The sequence below is a fragment of the Oncorhynchus clarkii genome, chromosome 5 (assembly GCF_045791955.1).
Source record: "Oncorhynchus clarkii lewisi isolate Uvic-CL-2024 chromosome 5, UVic_Ocla_1.0, whole genome shotgun sequence".
Taxonomy (NCBI): domain Eukaryota; kingdom Metazoa; phylum Chordata; class Actinopteri; order Salmoniformes; family Salmonidae; genus Oncorhynchus; species Oncorhynchus clarkii.
In genome coordinates this window covers 55,246,854-55,267,613 of record NC_092151.1, presented here as the reverse complement: position 1 = coordinate 55,267,613, position 20,760 = coordinate 55,246,854, and the positions used below count along the sequence as shown (strand labels likewise).

Below are 20,760 nucleotides of genomic sequence, written 5' to 3'. Positions count from 1 at the left end.
CGTTCACAAATCTTTTCAGCCTCCTGAGGGGGAAGAGGCGTTGTCGTGTTCTCTATACGACTGTGTGGGCCATGATAGATCCTTAGTGATGTGGACACAGAGGAACCTCTAGACACATGCTCTACTACAGCCCCGTTGATGTGAATGTGGGCATGTTCGGCCCTCTGTTTCCTGTAATCCACGATAAGGTCTGTTGTCTTGCCCACTTTGAGGGACAGGAGGTTGTTGTCCTGGTGCCACACTGCCAGGTCTCTGACCTCCTCCCTACAGGCTGTCTCATCGTCATTGGTGATCAAGCCTACCACCGTTGTGTCGTCGGCAAACTTAATGGCTATGTTGGAGTTGTGCGCGGCCACGCAGTCATAGGTGAACAGGGAGTACAGGAGAGGACAGAGCACACACCCCTGAGGGTCAGCATGGAGGATGTATTGTTGCCTATCCTCACCACCTGGGGGAGACCCGTCAGGAAGTCCAGGATTCAGTTGCAGAGAGAGGCGTTCAGTCCCAAGGACCTTAGCTAACGGATGAGCTTGTAGGGCACTGAGCTGTTGAAAGCAGAGCTGTAGTCAATGAACAGCTTGGGGAGAATTCATTGGCGAGTGGATAATCCGCCTTTACCATCAGTCTTACTGGCGAACAAGCAATTACTGGAGAATAAACTGGATGAGCTCCATTTGAGACTATCCTACCAACGGGACATTAAAAACTAATAATATCTTACGTGTCACCGAGTCGTGGCTGAACGAGAACAGTTGGCTGAGTTTTCCATGCATCGGCAGGACAGAACCACCTCCGGTAAGATGAGGGGTGGTGGTCTGTGTCAATTTGTCAACAAAAGTTGGTGCACGATCTCTAATATTAAGGAAGTCTAGAGGTTTTGCTCGCCTGAAGAAGAGTACCTCATAAGCTGTAGACCACACTATTTATCAAGAGAGTTTATCTATATTTTTTTCGTAGCAGTCTATTTACCACCAAACAGATGCAGGCACTAAGTGCTGTATAAGGCCATAAGCAAACAAGAGAATGCTCACCCAGAAGCGGCGGTCCTAGTGGCGGGGGGCTTTAATGCAGGAAAACTTAAATCAGTTTTCTACCAGCATGTTACATGTACAACCAGAATCTCTCCCTCACCCTCCAATTGGCAAATCTGACCCTAATTCTATCCTCCTGATTACAAGAAGAAAAAAAACTCAAGCAGGAAGTACCAGTGACTCGCTCAATACGGAACTGCTCTGATGACGAGGATGACAAGCTACAGCCTTAATAGCACAGACTAGAATATGTTCCGGGATTCATTCGATGGCATTGAGGAGTATACCACATCAGTCACCAGCTTCATCAAAAAGTGCATCAACGATGTCGTCCACACAGTGTCCATATGTACATATCCCATCCAGAAGCCATGGATTACAGGCAACATCTGCACTGAGCTAAAGTCTAGAGCGGGACACTAATCTGTGTTTCAGACCACCATAGTCCCTGTGCCCAAGAACGCCAAGGTAACAGACCTAAATGACTACCGCCCCATAGCACTCACGTCTGTGGCCATGAAGTGCTTTGAACGGCTGGTTATGGCTCACAACATCATCCCAGAAACACTAGACTCACTACAATTCACATACCACCCCAACAGATCCACAGATGATGCAATCTCTATTGCACTCCACACTGCCCTTTCACACCTAGACAAAAGGAACACCTGCGAGAGAATGCTGTTTACTCTACGTAAACTGGAAACCATATATCCTGAGGCTGCATTTATTTTAGCTTGGGATTTTAACAAAGCTAATCTGAAAACAAGGCTTCCTAACTTCTATCAGCATATCAAATACGCGACACAAGCTGGTAGCATTCTGGATCATTGCTACTCTAACTTCCATGATGCATACAAAGCCCTCCCCCACCCTCCCTTCAGCAAATTTGACCATGACTCCATTTTTTTGCTCCCATCCTATAGGCAGAAACCATCAGGAAACGCCCATGCTCAGGTCTATCCAACGCTGGTCTGACCAATCGGATTCCATGCTTCAAGATTGCTTCGATCACGTGAACTGGGATACGTTGCATTAAAGTCCCTATAGTGCTTGAGGGGCTGTAAACAGGACTGCATTGTGAGGGGGTGGGGGGGGGGCTGGTGGGTAGGGCTGTGGCCCAGTAGTGCAGCTGGCCTGAAGACACTGAGGGGGGTATTGTGAGTGACAGATACTCACTGAGCCCAAGGGCACTTCTCATGCAGAAAGGGATGACAGCTCGGGAACTGAACACAGGGGTAGGCTAGGGCTGGAACAATGACAGAGAAGACAGGGCTGAAACCCAGAGGAATCCCAGAAATGAATTTGATGGAAGGAGAAGTGTAGATTATCTATTTGAATATGTGAAATGAAAAAAGAGATTTCCATAACCATTTCACCTACGCAGGTTGAAAGAGTCTAATGCAAGAGACATGCAACAATTCAGAATTGCCTCTTGCAGGGTTCATACACATTTTGTCGGATGGAATTTCATGACTTAAAACCCAATTTTCATTACCAACAATTGGCAGCGTCTATGCAATCAACAACAAAAAAATTGCCGTAATGTGGTACCAACACAGGGAGGCGGCTCTCTGATCCCATGTACCATCTCCTGTTGTTGAGCAAGGCACTTAACCCCCCAAAAAAGTAGTAAACCTGTTTGGCAACTATATAAAACACATGTGGCCAACCCTCAGACTGGAGAACTACTGGGTGTGCAGACTTTTCAACAAGGCTGCTCAAACACATCAAAGCCGGTTTATCAAGGCCCAGTTGAGCAGCTAATTTCTAAAATGTGGTTTGTTAAGAGGGGGACTGGAATAAAAGCTCTCCTACCTAGAGGATGGTTGACCACCCTTGATAAAAAACATTGCAACATTAAAACCTAATACGTTTTAGGCCTTTTAAAATAATTTGCTCATTCAACATATCAAAGACCAAATGGTTATGGTAGGCAACAAATATTTTGACTGAGTTTGACGCAAGCCCACAAATGTTCAGGAAATGTAAACTAGAAAAGTTACTCATAATAATCCTAGCTACCTTAGAAGTGTTTACTTTGTATTAAGTCGCAATGTCCCATACATTGGATGCCCAAATCAACTGGAAGTACAGCGCATTTGGAAAGTATACAGACCCATTAACTTTTTCCACTGTTATGTTACAGCCTTACAGCCTTATTCTAAAATTGATTACATTCTAAAATTGATTACATTGCTATTTTTCCCTCATCAATCTACACACAATACCCCATAATGACAAAGCAAAAACAGGTTTTTAGACATTTTTGCAAATGTATTAAAAAATGAAATATTTACATAAGTATTTCTTCCATTCTTCTCTGCAGATCCTCTCAAGCTGTTAGGTTGGATAGGGGGAGCATCACTGCAGCTATTTTCAAGTCTCTCCAGAGATGTTCGATTGGGTTCAAGTCCGGGCTCTGGCCACTCAAGGACATTCAAAAGACTTGTCCCGAAGCCCCTCCTGCATTGTCTTGGTTGTGTGCTTAGTGTTGTTGCCCTGTTGGAAGGTGAACCTGTGCCATAGTCTGAGGTCCTGAGAGCTCTGGAGCAAGTTTCCATCAAGGATCTCTCTATACTTTGCTCCGTTCATCTTTGCCTCGATCCTGATTAAACTCCCAGTCCCTGCCGCTTAAAAAACATCCCCACAGCATGATGCTGCCACCACCATGCTTCACCGTAGGGATGGTGCCAGGTTTCCTCCAGATGCATTCAGGCCAAAGAATTCAATATTGGTTTAATCAGACCAGAGAATCTTGTTTCTCATGGTCTGAGAGTCTTTAAGTGCCTTTTGGCAAACTCCAAGCGGACTGGTCATGTGCCTTTTACGGAGGATTGGCTGCCATCTGGCCACTACCATAAAGGCCTGATTGGTGGAGTCACATATCTGTGCCTCGACACAATCCTGTCTCGGAGCTCTACGGACAATTCCTTCGACCTCATGGCTTGTTTTTTTTTCTCTGACATGCACTGTCAACTGTTGGACCTTATATAGACAGATGTGCGCCTTTCCAAATAATGTCCAACTAAATTAATTTACCACAGGTTAAGTTGTATTAACATCTCAAGGATGATCAGGATGCACCTGAGCTCCATTTTGAGTCTCATAGCAAAGGGTCTGAATACTTCGGTAAATAAAGTATCTGTTTTGTATTTTGCCAAAAAAATCTAAAAACCTCTTTTCACTTTTATTATTGGTATTGTGTGTAGATTTAGTTTTTTTTTAATGTTTATCCATTTAAGAATAAGGCTGTAACGTATTTTTTAAAAAAGGGGAAAAGGGGAAGGGGTCTGAATACTTTCCGAATGCACTGTATCTACAAAATAAGTTTTGAAATCGCATCGCCTAATCCAAAAGAAAGGCTACATCTAATCTTTATTCCTAAAATGTATGTTCACAATTCACAAATTATTTTGATTCAACACGATTGAAACCAATCCCAACTAATACAATGCAAAGTGAATCGTACGTTTTGTCAAAAAATAATTGTTTAAATGAATCATTCAAAAAAGTACATCAACTTTGTATAACCGAAAGACGGTTGAAATACATCTCTATCATATGTTATAGGCTAGGACTACCTGCTGCTGCAATGTCTCTCTTTCCTTGAGCAAAAGGCCGCTCGTCTCGCACTACAGATGTGACAGTGTCATTCCGATCCTGGCTGATATTTAGATTTTTAATCTGATTGATAAAATATTTACAAACTGTGCCTAAATAAACTACATTGACAAAAATTATTAAATACGTACGAACACTGCTCTTGGCGCAATTGAGTACAGTAACCATTTCAATTGATACGCCACCAAAATTCCATCTTCATGGAATTATCTTAAAACTTAATCTAGCAAGTAGTCTATTGACCAGGGAAGTAGGCAATTTGAGAACGGTTTATTTATTTAGCATTTTAGGATTAGCATTTTTGGAGACCAATCAATAGGCGCTTAGCTCTGTCACCCTCCAAACTAATTTGCGGCAATGTGATAGCCGAAATGGGACAAATTAATACAGCCTGCCAAAGTTAATCATGAATAATGTCTTATTACCATAGTAACAACAAAATGATAAATGAGTTCAAAGAGCAGCAAAGTCAAGCCAGTATCTGGGAGCATCACATTAGAAGGGTCTAAATCAGACAAACAGAATATGGGCACGGAAGAGCATCACAAGTAGAATGAACTCAAATCCAAGCGTGTTTCCATGGCAGCTCATCCACCCCCCCCCGGTTTACATTTGTACAGCATTGTCTGTGGGTTACCACGCGTGGGTGTCTGATTAATTCTAGTCCGACTCTACACTCCTGATGCTACCTTTGATTGCAGAGACTCACTAAATGCCACTGCAGAGCTAGCTGGAGTGCGGGCCAAATATGACATAAAAATGGAGCTGAAGCACCTTGAGAAAGACAAAGGTCCCTCATCGAAGATTTAATTATATCCTTCAGAAAGACTGAACTGTTGTTCATTGCGGGCCTGAAGAGGAAGAGAATGCATTAGTGGGATCCAGGTGAGACTTGACAGCGGCACAGCCTCTGAAGAGAGCGATTTTACTCCTTGGACTGGGACAGTCTGTCTGTACCAACTGTGGCTTGAGCTGCAGAATACGTTTTTCATGTTTCATACAATCATACAGGCTCTTTAGAGAAACAAACAAACAAATCTGTATAGTGCATCCCTGCAATTGTAAAAAGAGTAATTATCAAATATTGTTCTCATAGTACATTTGAGATATAAATAGGCCTAGTGAGCATAATAATGATAATAATGATGTCAATTTAAGTTTTGTGAATCGTGAAATACCTGACAATCACAGAAGAAAGATGAAAAATCAATCTTCATTCTGGCAAAACAATCATTTCTTTCCACAGACATCGGTGACTTCCAATCTCAGAGACAGGCCAACACCATTTTTCGAAACTTCCAATTTGAACCTCCATCCAACTTTTGTCATTGGTTTTGATTGATCCCGACAGAGGAACTCTAACTGTAATGTGAATTGGCAGCACTACAGTGTAAGTGCCTTTCTGAGGAGCAGACTCCAAATAGCTTTCAATCTTTTTTTAAAGCCATGGTTCAACAGCAGCACACCTTTGAAAGATCACACAGGGAGAGTAAAAGGTTGTGAAAAATCTACTCTCAACAAAGTGCCACACAGACTGGGGACTGAGTTATTTGCAATTTAGCAATAATCTGAAGATCGACAACGAGGAAGAGTGTGTGTGAATGCGTGCAGACTACATGTAATGTTAAAGTGAAGAGGGTACGACACTTAATCATATCAAAACTGGTATCCAGGAGTTAGGCTACCAGGGATACACACAAACCAAAACATCCTTTATGTTCGGAGAAAACGCTTGTTTAAAATTACATTCAGCCAAGTACATTTTTTATTTAAAAAAAATAATTAATAATAATAATAACAATAATAATAATAAGGGCACAAAAGTTTAAAATTTAAACGTGAATTCCTGCAGAGCAAAAAAGGCATGATTTGTCTGCTGTGGCAACCCAGACACCTGAGTATTAGCTTCGACCAAGTCAACGGCAACTTGCCGGATAACGTTCCTTATACTGTTCACATCCTACCAAAAACATTCACTGTGAGCTTCAAAAAATGACTTGAAAATACACAAGAGCAGAGAACAGCCCTCTCTCCTCCCAAGAAATCCCTTTTCCTGCAGTACAACCCAACCCAGTGTCGTCTTGTCTAGCGTCACTGTCAAATATGAGCGTCACCGTCAGAAATCAGAGTGAAATGTGCGCTGATTTATACCCCCATAACCAGCCGCGGCACAATTCCTTGGGATTCAATCAGCATTAGAATCATCATTGAGGGGAGACCGGCCCATTAATAACGCAGACGTCGAGCCCCCCCCCCGGGATTTTAGCTGGCTATTAATAGCACCGGCCACCCAGTCTATCAATATCATTACATGCAATAAGGAAGGGAGCCCACTCAAAGAATTACAATGATTGAGTGAAGGCTCACCAAGATATTCTGTCACATAACCTTCCTTACGTAAGCTAGCGTTGTGGTATATTTAGGAGCTAATCTGGACTGCTGCTATTTTCTGCCTCCATGGGAGGCAAGGCGGCTGGGCACACACACACACACACACACACTCACACAGAGAGAGAGAGAGAGAGAGAGAGAGAGAGAGAGAGAACTGAGGCTTTGGGTTAAAGACGCAAGGCGAGGGTAAATTTATACCGGCAGGCAAGAGACGACGACAGCCCAGCATAAATACATGTCAAAGGAGAAGCCTGTTGCGTTTCATTCGGCATTAAAAAAATAAAAATAAATAATAATAATAGTGCCCCATGCGCGAGCGGTAACCTTTAGTTTATGGATCCATTTTCCCACTCTCTTCAATCCCTCTATTTCAGGCAAATGATCACGGAGTGCGTTGTATTTTAAGGCCCTCTCCTGAAAGGAATGAGTATTGTTTTATACACCAAAGTGAGGGGCTGTCACCTACTTATCCTCCTCACAAGTCCTCATGCAAAAAAAATATATTAGTCCCTTGGAATTAGCTTTAAGGTAGTAAAAACCATGGCTGCTCCAAAATAGATTTTGTGCCATGATCTACCAGCCGTTGGATAAGAGACTAGGCAGAGTCTCCAGATTCCACCAGTCAAGGTGGAATGAATTGGGGCTGTGGGTAAGCCTGGTTAGGGGTTATGTGGGTGTATCTGTCAGACAGACTACACAGAATGATGCTTCACATTAGTTGTGGCATTTTAGTGCCAGGACAACAGTGGGGCTGATAGGATTAGCCTCTCTGTCTGACACATGGTCTCCACACGCCCCACACTGGGTGATAGAACCGTGGTCTGTGTAGTAAAAGGAGGTCACACACAATGACTGGGCTACTGCCTAGTAGCACACATATTAAAAAGGTCAGGATGCCAGAGATCCACTACTGTACATCTCTGAAGGCTGAAGAAATAAACGTAAAACTATATCACTGCTGTTCCGCCACATACTAGACACATGTTGTACTTGTGCAGCGAGCGATTCAAAATGCTATATTTATCGAAAGCTAATAGTCAACTTAATTGCATTTCAAGTCTAGTGTTCAGGCAGTCCTACATTTGAGTTGGACCCTTTTCTAAAGTCCCAGATTTTGAATGCGCCATACAGCTGGTTGTCAGACACTCAAATCCGAGTGTCCCAATGTCCCTTCCCTATCCCCTTGTCAAACCAAATCCCCCCCAAAATGTATTTAAACCACGAGGACTGTTAAATTGTGCGAGAGTCAACAGTAGTGCCTTTTTACTGTGGGAAAACTCCTGCCATCACCCATACTTGGCATCAGAACCAGCATACCTCCAAGAGAAACATAAGAGAATTAGCTAAAGGCACAACTCGGCTCGCTGTGGGATCAGACCATCCACATTCAAGTTGAACTGAACTGGTCTGGCAAAACTCAAGTTGAATTCAAATGATCCGGATAATTCAAGATGCACCGAAACAATCTGGCATATTCTAGTTGAACTGATATTGTCGGGCAAATTCAAGTTCAACTGAAATGACTTTGACAATGAGATGCTTATGATGTTTCAATGCTGTTTCTATGTCAATCATGTCATGGTGAAGCCAATGACATTTCCAAATTGTGTGGACCATGAAGTTTTTCCAATTCTAAAACGGAAGGCTCTTTATGGAGCATATTTACTGGCCTGTTGTGACAGTCCTTCAGTCTCTCCAGGGGAACGAGGGACAACTGCAAGGTGGCACCTACTGGAATAGGTATGAGAGAGATTCCCTGCAGGGCACGTTGATGCAAATCATTACTACACTTTCACGACCCCAAGTTGAAGAGCATGTTTTTCACACCAACGTCTTTAAGGATTGTCTCTGCACTCGAAATGACAATTTGCATGATGGTTATACAGTACACGTATTTTCCTAACTCTTGTGTTCATTTCTGCAACACTTACATTTTATTTACAGCCAACATGCGACCATTTTGAAGGCAACTTCTCAACCTTTACACTTCAGACAACAGAACTGGAGAGTACATTCAAATACATGTGAGAATCACTAATCATGTGCGAGTGCGTGTCTTTAAGCATGTGATTCACTGAGCACAGCGCGAGTGTGGTGTTAGTATCAGTGAACATCTTTGTGCGTGAGATTATGTGCTTGCGTGTGTCTCAGTGTGCTTGCGTGTGTCTCAGTGGGCTTGCGTGTGTCTCAGTGGGCTTGCGTGTGTCTCAGTGGGCTTGCGTGTGTCTCAGTGGGCTTGCGTGTGTCTCAGTGAGCTTGCGTGTGTCTCAGTGTGCTTGCGTGTGTCTTTCTCGCCTTACCTTGGTGATGAGGATGCGGTATTTATCAAGCAGGTCCTGGTCACTTTGGCAGCCTGAGAGGAGCTGCCAGACCTCAGCCCTGAGGGCCTCAGGGACCCCAGGCTTCACCAGCGCCGTCAGGCCCTTAGGCCGCACAGACAGGTTCCCATGCCTGACACACACACCACAGAGGTAGTTAAGAATCTGATATATATGAAGACATTGAGTTCTACTCTTCATAAAAGCAGCAAATTCTTATCGCTATCTACAGTACAGGCATGGGAGGGGATATCCATTATCAATGTTGCGTTCCTGGGTCTGTTTTTATGAGGACTGAAATGGAGGCCCCTTGAAATAATGTTATTAACGTGACCACACATAATGCAAACCAATTCATATGATCGGAAAATGTATACAGTGAACGCGTTTCATTTCAAGTAATCAAACAGTTCTCTACAGCTTTCGGTTAGGACTTGCATTTAGTCTCTTGTGAGATACACCTACGGTTAGTTACAAAGCATAGGGAGAAGATGACGTGTATATGACAGTCGCATAAAGAGTGTTGTACATCAATAACGGATGAATCTCAGTGAAAGGAGCAGCCATATGGTACATACAGTATGACTTATATCGTCACGCATATGAAGGCTTTATGAATGTTTATAAACGCTACATCTCTACTGTGGAAAAAGTGTGCCCATGCATGCAATCCTTCATCATCATCCTCCTCCTCAACTCAATGATTCCATACATTTTCAGTACAACTGCCCAATTGTGGTCATCATGACTGCCACACTCCCTGTGAGTCTTACCATCTGTTGAGGATTCCACCCCAGGACTCCAGAATCTTCTCAGGGCAGTCTTTGGACACATCACCGGTCCCACTGGAGATCTCGCTGTCACTATCTGCCGAAGACACAAGGACCAGAGTTTAATATCAGAGGCCAGTTTGTCATCTCTGGCTCGTCAGGAACAACCAGTCTTGTATTATGAGAGGTTTGCGATTTGTGAACAATATTGAATGCCTATGCTATTATTAGGGTTTGAATTACAGCAGGGCTAGGGGATTGTGGGGCCACTGTATAACAACTAGAAATATCAAAATGAGCCCCAATCACAATCGTCAAAAGATATGTGGGGCACCCCTTAGAGACTTCGGACATTTCAAAGAGTCAATGTATCATTTGAACACTGCTATTATCGTTAAAAACTAACAGTTAGATGTATCCATTTCTAATTTGAAATCCAAATTGAAATGGAAGTCATCAAACATTAGTACAGTGTTAAGCCAGAGCTGCAGTCCCCTGGGCTGCTGTAAAGTGGGCTGCCTAATGCTCTCCTCTCATGATGGAGCTCTGATTCCCAATAACAGCTGAGAGAAGTACCCTTATTCGCGTTTTAAAACACACACACGTTCGTCTGGCTCACACACTCGAGCGCGATGAGGTCTGAAGCGGACCTGGCTGTCTCACACATTGAGTGGCTGTGGAGCAGACAGCTCCATGCGGGCAGGGTGATTGGCTACAAAGGAAAAACCATCATGCAGTGCCTTTCCGAAAGTATTCACACCCTTGACTTTATCCACATTTTGTTGTGTTACAAAGTAGGATTAAAATGGATTTAATTGGAACTTTGTCAACGAGCTACACAGAATACTCTGTCAAATTGGAAAGAGGAATAAAAAAATTACATTATTATTGGAAAATGAAACCCTGATATATCTTGATTAGATAAGTATTCAATAAACGTTATGAATAACCTTTGGCACAAATACAGCTGTGATTCTTTCCAGGTAAGTCGAAGCGCTTTGCACACCTGGATTGCCCATTATTATTCAAAATAAATATTCAAAATCTGTCAAATTGGTCAACGCTAGACATCCATTTTCAAGTGTTGCCATTGATTTTCAAGCAGATTTAAGTCAAAACTGTAACTAGGTCAGGAACATTCAATGTCTTCTTGGTAAGCAACTCCAGTGTATATTTGGCCTTGAGCTTCAGGTTATTGTCCTGGTGAAAGGTGGATTTGTCTTCCGGCACGGGCCTCCTGAGTGGCGCAGCGGTCTAAGGCACTGCATCGCAGTGCTAGCTGTGCCACTAGAGATTCTGGGTTTGAGTAGAGGCTGTGTCGCAGGAGGATGGGAGACACATGGGGCGGTGCACAATTGGCCCAGCGTCGTCCAGGTTAGGGGAGGGTTTGGCCGGCAGGGATGTCCTTGTCCCATTGCGCACTAGCGACTCCTGCGCAGTGCACGCTGACATGGTCACCGGGTGTACAGTGCTTCCTCCGACACATTGGTGTGGCTGGCTTCCGTGTTAAGTGGGCATTATGTCAAGAAGCAGTGCGGCTTGGTTGGGTTGTGTTTCGGAGGACGCACGGCTCGTGACCTTCGCCTCTCCCGAGTCCGTACGGGAGTTGCAGCGATGAGACAAGACTAACTACCAATTGGATACCACGAAATTGGGGAGAGAAAAAAAATAAAAAGGATTTGTCTTCCAGTGTCTGTTGGAAAGACAACCAGATTTTCCTCTAGGACTTTGCCTGTGCTTAGCTCTATTCCGTTTCTTTTTATTTAAAAAAACTCCCTAGTCTTTGCCGATGACAAGCATACCCATAACACGATGCAGCTACAGTATCACCATGCTTGAAAATATGAAGTGTGGTACTCAGTGATGTGTTGGATTTGCCCCAAACATAATGCTTTGTATTCAGGACAAAAAGTTAATTTACTTGCCACATTTTTTGCAGTATTACTTTATCGCCTTATTGCAAAACATGTTTTTGAATATTTGTATTATGTAAAGGCTTTCTCTTTACACTCTGTAGTTACTCCACAATACAAAAAAAAATGACAATGTTGATTCATCCTCAGTTATCACCTATCACAGCCATTAAACTCTGTCATTTTAATTTTATATAATTCCAAAGTAGTTATTGTCTATGGTGCCAAGTGGCACAACAGTCTAAGGCAGCTCACAATTGGCCCAGTATCATCCGGGTTTGTTCTTAACTGACTTGCATAGTTAAAGAAAATATATATATTTTATGTTTCATATTAGTTCAGTTTCCTGTTCTAAGTTTCATCCTTGTAACTTTGGAGAGGCTACTGAACTCTCATGACCATTGTTTATTTGTGGTTCTCACCTCTGCCTTTATCTCCAAAGTGTTACTGTTTGCATTGTGTGTGTGCTTCACACCTTCTATGTGAGACACTGTACAGGTAAAGTAAAAACACCAAGCCTAAACTTTAAGGTAATGTCGTTTTGTAAAGGTAGTGTAACTGTTATTCGGTGTGACTTCCCCTTACTTTGCAGTGGGTACATGCTCTTTGTGGACAATCCCATGCTGTTCATAGAAAATAGCGATAATTGTTCTCCCCACTGTGTGTGTGTGTGTGCGCACGCACACACACACACACACACACACACACACACACACACACACACACACACACACACACACACACACACACACACACACACACACACACACACACACACACACACACACACACACCAAAAAAATTACGGGAACACTAAAATAACACATCCTAGATCTGAATGAATGAAATATTCTTATGAAATACTTTTTTCTTTACATAGTTGAATGTGCTGACAACAAAATCACACAGAAATCAAATGTATCAACCCATGAAGGTCTGGATTTGGAGTCACACTCAAAATTAAAGTGGAAAACCACACTACAGGCTGATCCAACTTTGATGTAATGTCCTTAAAACAAGTCAAAATGAGGCTCAGTAGTGTGTGTGGCATCCACGTGCCTGTATGAACTCCCTACCACACCTGGGCAGGCTCCCGATGAGGCCAACTCCTGGACAGTCTGTGGTGCAACGTGGCGTTGGTGGATGGAGCGAGACATGATGTCCCAGATGTGCTCAATTGGATTCAGGTCGGGGGAACGGGCGGGCCAGTCCATAGCATCAATGCCTTCCTCTTGCAGGAACTGCTGACACACTCAAGCCACATGAGGTCTAGCATTGTCTTGCATTAGGAGGAACCCAGGGCCAACCGCACCAGCATATGGTCTCACAAGGGGTCTGAGGATCTAATCTCGGTACCTAATGGCAGTCAGGCTACCTCTGGCGAGCACATGGAGGGCTGTGCGGGCCCCCAAAGAAATGCCACCCCACACCATGACTGACCCACCGCCAAACCAGTCATGCTGCAGGATGTTGCAGGCAGCAGAACGTTCTCCACGGCGTCTCCAGACTGTCACGTCTGTCACATGTGCTCAGTGTGAACCTGCTTTCATCTGTGAAGAGCACAGGGCGCCAGTGGCGAATTTGCCAATCTTGGTGTTCTCTGGCAAATGCCAAACGTCCTGCACGGTGTTGGGCTGTAAGCACAACCCCCACCTGTGGACGTCGGGCCCTCATACCACCCTCATGGTGTCTGTTTCTGACTGTTTGAGCAGACACATGCACATTTGTGGCCTGCTGGAGGTCATTTTGCAGGGCTCTGGTAGTGCTCCTCTTGCTCCTCCTTGCACAAAGGCGGAGATAGCGGTCCTGCTGCTGGGTTGTTGCCCTCCTACGGCCTCCTCCACGTCTCCTGATGTACTGGCCTGTCTCCTGGTAGCGCCTCCATGCTCTGGACACTACGCTGACAGACACAGCAAACCTTCTTGCCACAGCTCGCATTGATGTGCCATCCTGGATGAGCTGCACTACCTGAGCCACTTGTGGGGGTTGTAGACTCCGTCTCATGCTACCACTAGAGTGAAAGCACCAACAGCATTCAAAAGTGACCAAAACATCAGCCAGAAAGCATAGGAACTGAGAAGTGGTCTGTGGTCACCACCTGCAGAACCACTCCTTTATTGGGGGTGTCTTGCTAATTGCCTATAATTTCCACCTGTTGTCTATTCCATTTGCACAACAGCATGTGAAATGTATTGTCAATCAGTGTTGCTTCCTAAGTGGACAGTTTGATTTCACAGAAGTGTGATTGACTTGGAGTTACATTGTGTTGTTTAAGTGTTCCCTTTATTTTTTTGAGCAGCGTGTGTGTGTGTGTGTATGTGTATATACACACACACACACACACACACACACACACACACACACACACACACACACAGCTTGTATATGGTTTTTGTAAACAGGGGACCAATACATTGGATATGCCTAGGCTAAACTTCCAGGCACTTTGGAAAGGTTGAAAAAAAACACTGATATCCCCTGTATGTCCCCACACCACCAAAGTTTGAGAGAGGTTGGTGTTGTAGAAATGTAGTTTTTATAGTGAACAATAACTTTTAGGCACATCCAGTGTGCAAAAACAATGTAATTACTACATTCTGACACTTTGGAGAGGGTGAAACGACATTTGAATGTACCCTGGATACCCCATAACACCACCACAATGTTTGAGTGAGGTTGATATGGTAGAAATTGTGTTTTTAAACTTAACAAATAGCATTTAGATTGAAAATAAGTTAGAGCACTGGATAACCTAATTTACAGATATGTACCACTTTGGAGAGGTTTAGGGACACTTGGCAACATCCCGTGACCACACCTGACACCACTTACTAAAACATCTGCCCATTTCTAGTTGTTAGGTCTATCAATCCCATTTTCTTTCCTGGTACAGTTCACGTTGTGGAAGCGATCTGATGTGTTTCCAGCTCTAGTCATCAATAATTCACTTATATCTGGTCAATGAAAGATGACTTTCAAAATAAAAGGTTATTTTGTGTGCTTGATCTTTTGTATTGTGAACTATGTAACTCATATCTTCTGATAATTTCCTAATAATCTCTCAGATGTCTTTTTTCCAAATATACCAAGGTTATGCATGTCAGAATCATGTAATTACACATGAATAGCAGTTACTTTTGGGTAGAAGTTGCTCTCGGAGGATGTGTTGGTACCATTCTTTATTCATGGCTGTGTTCTTAGGCTTAATTGTGAGTGAGCCCACTCCCTTGGCTGAGAAGCAACCCCACACATGAAAGGTCTCAGGATGCTATACCTGTACCTTTTGCAGAATATCAGCCTGTCCCTGATGTTTCTCCTGGAGAAAAGTGGCATCTTTGCTGCCCTTCTTGACACCAGGCCATCCTACAAAAGTCTTCGCCTCACTGTGCGTGCAGATGCACTTACACCTGCCTGCTGTCATTCCTGAGCAAGCTCTGTACTAGTGGTGCCCCGATCCCGCAGCTGAATCAACTTTAGGAGACGGTCCTGACGCTTGCTGCACTTTCTTGGGCGCCCTGAAGCCTTCTTCACAACAATTGAACCGCTCTCCTTGAAGTTCTAGATGATCCAATAAATGGTTGATTTATTGACTTACTGGCAGCAATATCCTTGCCTGTGAAGCCCTTTTTGTGGAAACCAATGATGACGACATGTGTTTTCTTGCAGGTAACTATGGTTGACAGAGGAAGAACAATGATTCCAAGCACCACCCTCCTTTTGAAGGTTCCAGTCTGTTATTCAAACTCAATCAGCATGACAGAGTGATCTCCAGCCTTGTCCTCGTCAACACTCACACCTGTGTTAACGAGAGAATCACTGACATGATGTCAGCTGGTCCTTTTGTGGCCGGGCTGAAATGCAGTGGAAAAGTTTTTGGCCGGATTCAGTTAATGCAATGAATTGCAATTCATCTGATCACTCTTCATAACATTCAGGAGTATATGCAAATTGCCGTCATACAAACTGAGGCAGCAGACTTTGTGAAAATTAATATTTGGGTCATTCTCAACTTTTGGCCATGACTGTACACGCAGATACTTTATCTCAGATCCTACAGACTACAAGGAGAGGCTTTATCTCAGATCCTACAGACTACACGCAGAGGCTTCATCTCAGATCCTACAGACTACACGCAGAGTCTTTATCTCAGATCCTACAGACTACACGCAGAGGCTTTATCTCAGATCCTACAGACTACATGTGGAGGCTACAGCGCCTATAGAAAGTCTACAACCCCCTATGAACTTTTTTCACATTTTGTTGCGTTGCAAAGTGGGATTGAAATATATTTCATTGTAGTTTTCGGTCATTGATCAACAACAATAAAAAATAATGTGAAAGTGAATGAATGACTAGCCCCCTTCTTTTGTCCCCATACATAAAACATCTTTAAAAAAGGTCCCCCAGACAGGTATTGAATTTCAAGCACAGATTAAACTACCAAGACCAGGGAAAGCCTTATAAAGGGCAGTGATTGTTAGATGGTTAACAATAACAAATGAGATATTGAAAAAATCTTTAAGCATGGTCAAGTTAATCATTGTGCTGTGGATGATGTATTAAACCCACCCAGACACATCAAAGACGAAGTCCTTCTAAACTGAGCTGCAGGACAGGAAGTGAAACTTGAAAACAGCTACAGATGGCTGTGATTAGCAAAAACTGAGGATGGATCAACAACATTGTAGTGACTCCACAATAATGACAGAGTGAAAAATATTAAAATATACAGAATAGAAATACGCAAAACATGCATATGTATGCAACGAGGGACTAAAGTAATACTGCAAAGGAACACACTTTTTGGCCTAAATGCAAAGCCTTATGTTTGGGGCAAATCCAACAACACGTCACTGAATACAGTGCCTTGCGAAAGTATTCGGCCCCCTTGAACTTTGCGACCTTTTGCCACATTTCAGGCTTCAAACATAAAGATATAAAACTGTATTTTTTTGTGAAGAATCAACAACAAGTGGGACACAATCATGAAGTGGAATGACATTTATTGGATATTTCAAACTTTTTTAACAAATCAAAAGCTGAAAAATTGGGCGTGCAAAATTATTCAGCCCCTTTACTTTCAGTGCAGCAAACTCTCTCCAGAAGTTCAGTGAGGATCTCTGAATGATCCAATGTTGACCTAAATGACTAATGATGATAAATACCAAGATATCAAGTCTCCGTATGAATGCACCTGCACTGTGATAGTCTCAGAGGTCCGTTAAAAGCGCAGAGAGCATCATGAAGAACAAGGAACACACCAGGCAGGTCCGAGATACTGTTGTGAAGAAGTTTAAAGCCGGATTTGGATACAAAAAGATTTCCCAAGCTTTAAACATCCCAAAGAGCACTGTGCAAGCGATAATATTGAAATGGAAGGAGTATCAGACCACTGCAAATCTACCAAGACCTGGCCGTCCCTCTAAACTTTCAGCTCATACAAGGAGAAGACTGATCAGAGATGCAGCCAAGAGGCCCATGATCACTCTGGATGAACTGCAGAGATCTACAGCTGAGGTGGGAGACTCTGTCCATAGGACAACAATCAGTCGTATATTGCACAAATCTGGCCTTTATGGAAGAGTGGCAAGAAGAAAGCCATTTCTTAAAGATATCCATAAAAAGTGTTGTTTAAAGTTTGCCACAAGCCACCTGGGAGACACACCAAACATGTGGAAGAAGGTGCTCTGGTCAAATGAAACCAAAATTGAACTTTTTGGCAACAATGCAAAACGTTATGTTTGGCGTAAAAGCAACACAGCTGAACACACCATCCCCACTGTCAAACATGGTGGTGGCAGCATCATGGTTTGGGCCTGCTTTTCTTCAGCAGGGACAGGGAAGATGGTTAAAATTGATGGGAAGATGGATGGAGCCAAATACAGGACCATTCTGGAAGAAAACCTGATGGAGTCTGCAAAAGACCTGAGACTGGGACGGAGATTTGTCTTCCAACAAGACAATGATCCAAAACATAAAGCAAAATCTACAATGGAATGGTTCAAAAATAAACATATCCAGGTGTTAGAATGGCCAAGTCAAAGTCCAGACCTGAATCCAATCGAGAATCTGTGGAAAGAACTGAAAACTGCTGTTCACAAATGCTCTCCATCCAACCTCACTGAGCTCGAGCTGTTTTGCAAGGAGGAATGGGAAAACATTTCAGTCTCTCAATGTGCAAAACTGATAGAGACATACCCCAAGCGACTTACAGCTGTAATCGCAGCAAAAAGTGGCGCTACAAAGTATTAACTTAAGGGGGCTGAATAATTTTGCACGCCCAATTTTTCCGTTTTTGATTTGTTAAAAAAGTTTGAAATATCCAATAAATGTCGTTCCACTTCATGATTGTGTCCCACTTGTTGTTGATTCTTCACAAAAAAATACAGTTTTATATCTTTATGTTTGAAGCCTGAAATGTGGCAAAAGGTCGCAAAGTTCAAGGGGGCAGAATACTTTCGCAAGGCACTGTAACTGCCTCCTTATTTTCAAGCATGTTAGCGGTTGCATCAAGGTATGAGCATGTTTAACATCGGCAAAGACCGGGAAGTTTTCAGGATGAAAAACGTGACGGAGCAAAGCACAGACCAATTCACCTTTCAGCAGGACAATAACCTACAACACAAAGCAAAATATACACTGGAGTTGCTTACCAAGAAGACACTGAGTGGCCAAGTTACAGTTTTGACTTCAATCTGATTGATAATCTATGGCAAGATTTAAATTGCTACCTAGCCATGATACCCATCACCTTGACGGAGAAAAGCTCTTGGAGACTTACCCCCCAAAAAACTCACAGCTGTAATTGCTGCCAAAGGTGTTTCTAACATGTTTTGATTCAGGGGAATGAACACCTAACTAATCAAGGTATATTAGCGTTTTATTTTTCATTTGACAGTCTTCTTTTGTAGATTGACAAGAAAGCCCAGAATTAAATACATTTTAATCCCACTTTGCATCAATAACATTTTCAGAAATCTAAGGGTGGTGACTTTCTATAGGCACTGTATCTCAGACTACATGCACTAGTCAATATCTCACAAACTATATACAGAATATATTGTCTTCCTCAAAGGCTTGGCTGCAAACAAAGCCTATATCTCACAGGCTGTGTACAGAGCCTATAACGCAGACTACAAACATGGCATTTATCTCATAGACAACATAGAGGGCCTATATCTTACAAACTACACTGAGTGCACAAAACATGAGGATCACCTTCCTAATATCGAGTTGCACCCCCTTTCTGCCCTCAGAACAGCCTTAGTTCGTCGGGGCATGGACCACAAGGTGTCGAAAGCGTTCCACAGGTACAATGGCCCACGTTGACTTCAAAGCTTTCAGCAGTCGTGTGAAGTTGGCTGGACGCCCTTTGGGTGGTGGACCATTCTTGATACACACGGAAAACAGTTGAGCGTGAAAAGCACAGCAGCGTTGCAGTTCTTGACACAAACTGGCACCTACTACCGTATCCCATTCAAAAGGCACTTCAAAATTGTATCTTTCCCATTCACCCTCAACCATACACAATCCATGTCTCAATTGTCTTAAAGATATAAATCATTATTTAACCTGTCTCCTCCCCTTCATCTACACTGATTGAAGTGGATTTAACAGGTGACATCAATAAGGGACCATAGCTTTCACCTGGTCAGCAATGTTCCCTATAGATTTTTTTGGAACTGAGAGAATTTCTGGTCTGCTGAGCGCAAACTTGACAATTGTGAAAATTCTGTGCAAGTTCCAGCGAGCATTTACTGTGAACACTGAGTCCGTACCCGCTTTAAGTTACAGTTGTAACAGTGGCCAAGTAGGCAACTGTGGCTATTTGATCATAATGCAGGCCTACCAGAGTGGTAGGCCTGCATTATGATCAAATAGCCACAGTTGCTTGATCTTAACCTGTTTATCTACTTGTCCTTCAGACAAGGAGGTGACTGAAAATGTGTTGTTTGATGCAAGAAACAACTTTACATTATTACAGAGAATCAGACAAATGATGCTACCCTCTGCCTACTGGCTACTTATTCAAGCCTGTCTCCAAACACAACACTGCCCCTTTAAACAAAAAAATATCTTTACCTGACTCTTTTTTAAGCTGTCTCGAAATGTATATGTTTTGTGCTATTGTAGAAAGCAAATTACTCTCCCATTGCTGGCTACAAATGATCTATAATTGGGCTAATAACTCACTAACTAGCAAAGGATATGAATCAAATGTGCACACGTGGCTACATGCAGCTCTCACGTTAACATCAAAACAAGCGCATCTACTCACGACCGCTCATGCTGTAAACACAGTCCAGTTCAAAGTAAATGTCAAAGATCCATATATGGCAATGGTCAATTTCATATAAGCCTACTGCAGCTCTGATCGGTTATGCTGCACCAGTCTGTGTAGACTACGGGCTGAGTCGTGTGTGTCAATACAATAAAACCCTACTCTGATGCGTTCTGCCTACAAAAAAATCTCTGGCATAGCTAATTTAGTTTCAGTATGTTGCATTGAATGTGGCTAATATTGCATTGATTCGATCACAATAGCCACAGTAAAGGGAAACGTTGATAGTGTTAACAGGGAAAACTCAAAAACAGTGGTCACCAACCTTTTCTGAGTCAAGATCACGGAGTCAAAATGCAAGCCGAGATCTACCAATCAGATTTGTTTTTAAACGTAACATTAACCAATTAAAAACAGCACTGTAGCAATGAG

The 20,760-nt window shown here is 42.9% G+C and overlaps 1 protein-coding gene across 3 annotated transcripts in view; it reads right to left on the bottom strand.

The window, feature by feature from the left end:
- The window catches only part of LOC139409023 (rab GTPase-activating protein 1-like), a 164,737-nt gene that overhangs the window by 93,309 nt on the left and 50,668 nt on the right, over positions 1-20,760 (bottom strand). For all 3 annotated transcript variants that reach the window (XM_071153663.1, XM_071153665.1, XM_071153664.1), the window contains exons 12-13: positions 10,138-10,231; positions 9,347-9,497 (exon numbers count right to left, since the gene is read on the bottom strand). In XM_071153663.1, coding sequence (XP_071009764.1) covers positions 9,347-9,497; positions 10,138-10,231 — 245 coding nt within the window. The remainder of the gene's footprint in view (positions 1-9,346; positions 9,498-10,137; positions 10,232-20,760) is intronic.